The sequence below is a fragment of the Oncorhynchus masou genome, unplaced genomic scaffold, assembly GCF_036934945.1.
Source record: "Oncorhynchus masou masou isolate Uvic2021 unplaced genomic scaffold, UVic_Omas_1.1 unplaced_scaffold_10641, whole genome shotgun sequence".
NCBI classification, from domain to species: domain Eukaryota; kingdom Metazoa; phylum Chordata; class Actinopteri; order Salmoniformes; family Salmonidae; genus Oncorhynchus; species Oncorhynchus masou.
This window is the reverse complement of record NW_027000348.1, coordinates 1-8818: the sequence shown is the minus strand read 5'-3', so window position 1 is coordinate 8818 and position 8818 is coordinate 1. Positions and strand designations below refer to the sequence as shown.

General features: G+C 48.9%; 1 protein-coding gene and 1 long non-coding RNA gene across 2 annotated transcripts; both read right to left on the bottom strand.

Annotated features, from left to right (window-relative positions):
- Nucleotides 1-1922: 1922 nt before the first annotated feature.
- On the bottom strand, nt 1923-2581 carry LOC135528965 (transient receptor potential cation channel subfamily M member 7-like). Its single transcript, XM_064957941.1, has 2 exons — nt 2408-2581; nt 1923-2201 (listed from the first exon to the last, which is right to left on the bottom strand). The coding sequence occupies exons 1-2, from the start codon at nt 2576-2578 to the stop codon at nt 1938-1940; spliced, it is 435 nt and encodes a 144-aa protein (XP_064814013.1). The 5' UTR covers nt 2579-2581; the 3' UTR covers nt 1923-1937.
- Nucleotides 2582-3215: 634 nt separating this feature from the next.
- On the bottom strand, nt 3216-4320 carry LOC135528963 (uncharacterized). The gene is made up of 3 exons (XR_010453625.1): nt 4284-4320; nt 3983-4117; nt 3216-3246 (listed from the first exon to the last, which is right to left on the bottom strand). It is a non-coding gene; the product is annotated as an uncharacterized LOC135528963 (long non-coding RNA).
- Nucleotides 4321-8818: the final 4498 nt, after the last annotated feature.

The following is an 8818-nucleotide window of genomic DNA, read 5'->3' as shown; positions in this document are numbered from 1 at the left end:
CTACCCCTCATAGCTAAAAATCCAGGACCCTCTGTTTACCCCTCATAGCTAAAATCCAGGACCCTCATAGCTACCCCTCAGCTAAATCCCAGGACCCTCACAGCTACCCCTCATAGCTAAATCCAGGACCCTCACAGCTACCCCTCATAGCTAAATCCCAGGACCCTCACAGCTACCCCTCATAGCTAAATCCCAGGACCCTCACAGCTACCCTCATAGCTAAACCCAGGACCCTCACAGCTACCCCTCAGCTAAATCCCAGGACCCCAGCTACCCCCTAGAGCTAAATCCCAGGACCCTCACAGCTACCCCTCATAGCTAAACCCAGGACCCTCACAGCTACCCCTCATAGCTAAATCCTAGGACCCTCATAGCTACCTCAGCTAAATCCCAGGACCCTCATAGCCACCCCTCATAGCTAAATCCAGGACCCTCATAGCTACCCCTCATAGCTAAATCCCAGGACCCTCATAGCTACCCCTCATAGCTAAATCCCAGGACCCTCACAGCTACCCCCTCATAGCTAAATCCCAGGACCCTCAGCTACCCCTCATAGCTAAAATCCCAGGACCCTCATAGCTACCCCTCATAGCTAAATCCCAGGACCCTCATAGCTACCCCCTCAGCTAAATCCCAGGACCTCACAGCTACCCCTCATAGCTAAATCCCAGGACCTCATAGCCACCCCTCATAGCTAAATCCCCAGGACCCTCATAGCTACCCTCATAGCTAAATCCCAGGACCCTCATAGCTACCCCTCATAGCTAAATCCCAGGACCCTCATAGCTGAACCCCAGGACCCTCATTGCTACCCCTCATAGCTAAACCCCAGAATTATCATAGCTTCCCCTCATAGCTAAACCCCAGAATTATCATAGCTTCCCCTCATAGCTAAACCCCAGGACCATCATTGGTACCCCTCATAGCTAAACCCCAGGATCATCATAGCTTCTCCTCATAGCTAAACCCCAGGACCTCATTGCTACCCCTCATAGCTAAATCCCAGGATCATCATAGCTTCTCCTCATAGCTAAACCCCAGGACCTCATTGCTACCCCTCATAGCTAAACCCCAGGATCATCTTAGCTTCCCCTCATAGCTAAACCCCAGGATCACCATAGCTTCCCCTCATAGCTAAATCCCAGGACCATCATAGCTTCCCCTCATAGCTAAATCCCAGGACCATCATAGCTTCCCCTCATAGCTAAACCCCAGGACCATCATAGCTTCCCCTCATAGCTAAACCCCAGGATCATCATAGCTTCTCCTCATAGCTAAACCCCAGGCCCTCATTGCTACCCCTCATAGCTAAACCCCAGGATCATCATAGCTTCCCCTCATAGCTAAACCCCAGGACCCTCATAGCTAAACCCCAGGCCCTCATTGCTACCCCTCATAGCTAAACCCCAGGATCATCATAGCTTCTCCTCATAGCTAAACCCCAGGCCCTCATTGCTACCCCTCATAGCTAAACCCCAGGATCATCTTAGCTTCTCCTCATAGCTAAACCCCAGGCCCTCATTGCTACCCCTCATAGCTAAACCCCAGAATCATCATAGCTTCTCCTCATAGCTAAACCCCAGGACCCTCATAGCTTCCCCTCATAGCTAAACCCCGGGACCCTCATAGCTTCCCCTCATAGCTAAACCCCAGGACCCTCATAGCTTCCCCTCATAGCTAAACCCCAGGACCCTCAGCTAGGCTTCTTCCCTCAGCTAAACCCCAGGGCTTTCCCCTCATAGCTAAACCCGGGACCCTCATAGCTTCCCTCATGGCTAAGGACCCCAGGACCCTCATAGCTTCCCCTCATAGCTAAACCCCGGGACCCTCATAGCTTCCCCTCATAGCTAAACACCCCAGGACCCTCATAGCTAAACCCCAGGACCCTCATAGCTAAACCCCAGGACCCTCATAGCTAAACCCCAGGACCCTCATAGCTAAACCCCAGGACCCTCATAATACCAGTAGCACCAGTGTACTTGCCAGAACAGACACAGTAAGATAAGAAAAGAAAATAGATGAGATGAACTCATATTGATTCTGACCATCTGTATGTTGTCGGTGGTGTTATGGAAGTTGTGTTCGCTGTCCTCCATGGTCATCTGATGGGCGTCCTGACTCTGAGGGATGTGGGACATCTCTGCCTTTGTCTTGTACTCCAACAGGAGGATTGCAGGCGGCACCAGGATACTGAGGATCACCTAGAGATACATTTAAAAACAAAATATAATAATGTATGTATTTATTGTATATGTTTATTTATGTTTACTCAGGAGGGACCAGGATAATGAGAATCACCTGGAAAAACATAATACATCTATAATAACCATTCAAGCACAGAGTCATGTGGAACACTATTGCATGTGTATATATATATATATGTATATATATAGCCGGGCAGTGTCACCTTGTACCAGGAGTTCTTCCTCATGTTGAGTCGTCCCATCCACATGTCTGACAGCAGCAGCTGGGTACAGGTGTGAGCCACGAAGGGTCGTAACCGCGACGACACGGCCAGCTTCAGACAGGTGCTGTTACTCCAGTTCTTCAGTTCGTAGGTCAGCAGTTTCATCGCCATGGTTTCATCTGTCTGAATGACTGCTCCAGAGTCCTGCTAGGGTGCCAAATTCACTATGAAATAATAATCATCATCAACCTTACATTACTCCAGACATCATCCCTCTGAACATGACACATACCACAGTATCAAACTCACTGAAAACACCATCAATAACATCCTCATCAGTCACCATAACACAGCTCCTCATGGTCACAAAAATAGTCTGATACATCACATACTAATACTCAGTAATACTCATACTTCAAGTAGCCTTGAGTATTAGTGACTACTAGTAGCAATGCATCATACTTGGAGCACTTAAAGTATTAGTATGTAATCTGTCACATATTATAGTAGTCTTGAGTATTAGTGAGGATCGAAGTGTCCTAGTTATTTGGTGTGTAATGTGTCATACAGGTAGTCCTTGAGTTCCTGGGAGGTGTGGTCGACCACGTCACTCTTCTTGGCCTCATAGCCCATGGAGCGACAGAGTTTACAGGCCACCAGGGCCTTGGCCATGCTTTCCTCCCATGCTGCCAGAAGAAGAGGACATCTTCTGCCTATTCATCAGGACTGACCCACATCAGCTCATTGAGCAGTGTACGGGAACCTGCGTGTCTCCGGGTCATCGATGTCAACTATCTCCCTCCTTGGCTTTTCTTGGACTGGTCTGTCGCCGACTCCAACTAAGAGGGAGAGGGGTGGGCGTCAAGAGGGCAGGTTGAATAATCTGATGGGTCAGTTCTGTGGGTTTGTATGTGTGTGTGTGTGTGTGTGTGTGTGGCTGTGTGTGTGTGTGTGTGTGTGTGTGTGTGTGTGTGTGTACTCACCTTGGGTTTGTAGTGATTTGATTTATTTATTTCATTCATGCTCGCAGTCAACAAGAGTAATGCAGAATGCACAGTTACTTCAAAAACAAGATACTACATTAAATTTAAAAAAAAGGTCCATCTTACAAGAAATTACAGTTTAAAGTGTCACATTTTTGTTATTAAAAGTCTGATGGAGATTTCAATGGTAGAATTTTTCAGCCTATTTTTCCTTGCGTACTCTGCCAGTACTCCCCCTTCTCTGTGGTAGGAGATCCTGTAGGCGGTAGTCAGGTTGGTGCATGTCAGTGACCAATCTTACTGCTGCTTGCTCTCTCCATGGCTGTAGTGGTGGAAGGGTCAGTGGGATGTCTCTGTTTTTGTTATTATCTTGCTTGTCCTTTCCTGTACCTTATCCAGCGCAGCTGCTGCATCTTTGTGCAGCCTACCAGCAACACACTGTCATATTCCAGGCATGGTCAGATTACATTGGTATAGATTTCCACAAGGTCATCAGTGGACAGGCTGTTTCTTGCCATCACACAAGTCACAGTGTGTTCTCAAATATGACTCTCCATGTTGTGTGTGTGTGTGTGTGTGTGTGTGTGTGTACCTTGGGTTTGTATGGCTGTGCTGTCTTGATGAAGTGGTTGTGTCTGGTCTTCTCCTTCTTGTCGGCCTGGATACTGAACGACTCTTGACTCTTCCTCAGGTGGGACCCAGGCCCTGCAGAGTGGCGACCTGACCTCTGGAGAGAGACAGAAAAAGTAGGAGAACAGTTTACTTTCACCATTACTCTAAATTAATCAATCAGTGAAAGATCAAAATAACCTGTGTGAACAATGAGTTTAACCCTTGACCCTGAAGCAAACTTAAGTTAACCTTTATCTTCAACCCTTAACACTAACCCTTACCCTGCTGTTGCCATGGAGATTGTTGTAGATGATCCTGGGCGTTTCCTGGTGTAGTTGCACCTGTAAGTCCCCGCCCATCAGGTACTCTATCACCAGGCCAATGTCAATTAAGGTCATCTTGTAGTTAGGGGGGAGATTACCCTGGAAACAATTAGAGTCATAGTGAGCCATACTAATCAACAACACCATCAATTACTATTGTTCAAATTAATTCAAACTTTGACAATCAATCAATGGTTGACAAGAAGTCAAAGATGTACCTGTTTGACATCCCTTACGAGGTTGAAGAGCGTGGGATTGGTAGGGGACTGTTTCTGGAACAGAAGAGACACAGATAAAAACACGATGCCCAGCAGGACCATGGATAAACAGACCGTTTAAGTATTTTGACAGAATACGAATCAAATGTTAGAATTGAGGAGTTGCACGTGTGATGAGAACAGTAAATGGTACCAGCATAGAGCCCTGTGGAGCATCATTACATGTATGTGTGTGAAAATTGGTGAGGCCGTGTGTGTGTGTTACCGTGTTATATAGCTCCTCCAGCCGTGTGATGGTAAGGAACCTGTGCATGCTAACTCCATTCTCAATCAGGAGCTTCACAAACTCCACACGGTCCATCACTAAGGCATCCAGCATGGCCTGCTCCAACGAACCCACCTGCGCACACACACACACACACACACACACACCTCAACATGGATCCAACATTAACTGCACAAACAATGAATAAATACACCAGACCAGTTCAGATTAGTCAAAATAAACAGTCTACTGGCAGCCTTCCTGTAGCCTGTCCCTTGGGTCATATAGGACCACTGACTCTGGAGTGGCTAGCTTAGGAGATATTTGGGGTTTAAATGACATTTATTCCATTTAGGCTGATACTGATGAACAGCACATTCATAATAGATGCAGTCTTGACAGACAGCCAACCACACAGACAGACAGAGAGCCAGCCACACAGACAGACAGAGAGCCAGCCACACAGACAGACAGAGAGCCAGCCACACAGACAGACAGAGAGCCAGCCACACAGACAGACAGAGAGCCAGCCAGCCAGCGAAAAAACCAAAGAGAGCCAGCCAGCCACACACAGATAGACGTACCAGTAGCTGCTGTCCGTAGACAAACACATGGTTCTTGGCGATGTCCACCCGGTCCCAGGCCAGAGTCAGAACCAGCTGGTCAAACGCAGACTCATTGGTGCCTGGAGGAGCACACAAAATCACATGTTATTGGTCACATGCATCAAATACAACAGGTGTAGACTTCACAGGAAAATGCTCACATGAGCCCGTTCCCAACAATGCAGAGATAAAAAAGACTAATGTTGCTAAATAAAAAGGAAATAGTAACAAACACATTAACGAGGCTATATACAGGAGTACCAGTACTGAGTCAATGTGCAGGGTACCAGGTAGTTTGTAGTATGTACATGTGGATAGGGTTAGAAGTGACTAGGAATCAGGGTATATAATAAACAGAGTAGCAGCAGCATAAGCACACACACACACACACACACAAACTAATTGCTAGGCAAAGCCACATTAATTGTGTGTTTTCCTCTGACTTAGCAGCAGGATTTGAAAATTTCGGGCTGGGAAGGACAATACAGAAACAACCATACAGAATAATACAGATGAATTACCATACTAAATCACCACTACTGTTTTACACAGAACCATACCATATCCTAACATGGGATCCAATGTACACTCTAATCATCCATATAACCCCATGGAGTCAGAGTTACACACCAGGTCAGTATTCTAGTGGATGAAAGCTAAACAATCCCCCTCAGGGGGCTTTTGGCACATGTTTTCATATGGTTTGGGAGTGACCAGGTGTTTCACATTTCTGGAGTTGTGTTTCATCTGGTCTTTGTGACATAATGGTAGAAATGTACCATGTCGTGCGCGCTGGTGGTCCCAGCGCCTGACCCACGTGGAGTTCCCAGGTCTCCGGTAGCCTCTGGAACTGCCCGATCTACTTTGCCAACAAGGCAGAGTTCATCTCAGCCTATGCCTCCTTCCAGTCCTCGACTTCTTGGCACTGACGGAAACATGGATCACCACAGATAACACTGCTACTCCTACTGCTCTCTTCGTCCGCCCACGTGTTCTCGCACACCCCGAGAGCTTCTGGTCAGCGGGGGTGGTGTACCAGGATCCTCATCTCTCCCAAGTGGTCATTCTCTCTTTCTCCCTTACCCATCTGTCTATCGCCTCCTTTGAATTCCATGCTGTCACAGTTACCAGCCCTTTCAAGCTTAACATCCTTATCATTTTATACGCCCTCCAGGTTCCTCGGAGGGGATTCATCCAATGAGCTTGATGCCTTGATAAGCTCCTTTCCTAAGGACGGCTCACCTCTAACAGTCCTGGGCGACTTTACTAGATGCTGTTCTTCCACTAACCTCATTGCAACTCCCCTCCAAGTCTCCGACCACTACCTTGTATCCTTTTCCCTCTCGCCCTCATCCAACACTTCCCACACTGCCCCTACTCGGATGGTATCGGGCCGTCCCAACCTTCGCTCTCTCCTCTTCCATCCTATCATCTCTTCCCTCTGCTCATACCTTCTCCAACCTATCTCCTGATTCTGCCTCCTCAACCCTCCTCTCTTCCCTTTCTGCATCCTTTGACTCTCTATGTCCCCTATCCTCCAGGCCGGCTCGGTCCTCCCCTCCCGCTCCGTGGCTCGGCGACTCATTGCGAGCTCACAGAACAGAGCTCCGGGCAGCCGAGCGGAAATGGGAAAACTCGCCTCCTGCGGACCTGGCATCCTTTCCTCCCTCCTCTACATTTTCCTCCTCTGTCTCTGCTGCTAAAGCCACTTTCTACCACTCTAAATTCCAAGCATCTGCCTCTAACCCCTAGGAAGCTCTTTGCCACCTTCTCCTCCTCCTGAATCCTCCTCCCCTCCCCCTCCTCCCTCTCTGCAGATGACTTACGTCAACCATTTGAAAAAGAAAGATTGACGACATCCGATCCTCGTTTGCTAAGTCAAACGACACCGCTAGTTCTGCTCACACTGCCTACCCTGTGCTCTGACCTCTTTCTCCCCTCTCTCTCCAGATGAAATCTCGCTTCTTGTGACGGCCGGCCGCCCAACAACCTGCCCGCTTGACCCTATCCCCTCCTCTCTTCTCCAGACCATTCCGGAGACCTTCTCCCTTACCTCACCTCGCTCATCAACTCATCCCTGACCGCTGGCTACGTCCCTTCCACCGTCTTCAAGAGGCGAGAGTTGCACCCTTCTGAAAAAACCTACACTCGATCCCTCCCGATGTCAGCAACTACAGACCAGTATCCTTCTTTCTTTTCTCTCCAAAACTCTTGAACGTGCCGTCCTTGGCCAGCTCTCCACGCTATCTCTCAGAATGACCTTCTTGATTCAAATCAGTCAGGTTTCAAGACTAGAATCTGTCTCCTCGCCACGCGCTCTCACCACTGGTGTCCCCCAGGAGCTCTGTTCTAGGCCCTCTCCTATTCTCTCTTTACCAAGTCACTTGGCTCTGTCCTAACCTCACATGGTCTCTCCTATCATTGCTGTACAGACGACACACAATTAATCTTCTCCTTTCCCCCTTCTGACCAGGTGGCGAATCGCAACTCTGCATGTCTGGCAGACATATCAGTGTGGATGACGGATCACCACCTCCAAGCTGAACCTCGGGCAAGACGGGCTGCTCTTCCTCCCGGGGAAGGACTGCCCGTTCCATGATCACCGCCATCACGGTTGACAACTCCATTGTGTCCTCCTCCCAGAGCGCTTAGAACCTTGGCGTGATCCTGGACAACACCCTGTCGTTCTCAACCAACATCATGGCGGTGGCCCGTTCCTGTAGGTTCATGCTCTACAACATCCGCAGAGTACGACCCTGCCTCACACAAGAAGAGCAGGGTCTAATCCAGGCACTTGTCATCTCCACGTCTGGATTACTGCAATAGCTGTTGGCTGGGCTCCCTGCCTGTGCCATTAAACCCACAGCTCATCCAGAACGCCGCAGCCCGTCTGGTGTTCAACCTTCCCAGTTCTCTCCCGTCACCCCGCTCCTCAAGCTCTCTCCACTGGCTTCCAGTTGAAGCTGCATCCTTCCTAAGACCATGGTGCTTTCCTACGGAGCTGTGAGGGGAACGGCACCGCAGTACCTCCAGGCTCTGATCAGGCCCTACCCCCAAAACAGGGCACTGCGTTCATCCACTCTCTGGCCTGCTCGCCTCCCTACCACTGAGGAAGTACAGTTCCCGCTCAGCCCAGTCAAAACTGTTCGCTGCTCTGGCCCCCCAATGGTGGAACAAACTCCTCACGACGCCAGGACAGCGGAGTCAATCACCACCTTCCGGAGACACCTGAAACCCCACCTCTTCAAGGAATACCTAGGATAGGATAAGTAATCCTTCTCACCCCCCCTTAAATGATTTAGATGCACTATTGTAAAGTGGCTGTTCCACTGGATGTCAGAAGGTGAATTCACCAATTTGTAAGTCGCTCTGGATAAGAGCGTCTGCTAAATGACTTAAATGTAA

What these genes read in the sequence shown, in the direction of transcription:
- LOC135528965 (XM_064957941.1), bottom strand. Translation starts at nt 2,578, where the DNA reads ATGGCGATGAAACTGCTGACCTACGAACTGAAGAACTGGAGTAACAGC. An exon ending in GGAAGAACTCCTGGTACAAG is followed by an intron (nt 2,202 to 2,407) that starts GTGACACTGCCC and finishes ATGTATCTCTAG; the next exon opens with GTGATCCTCAGTATCCTGGT.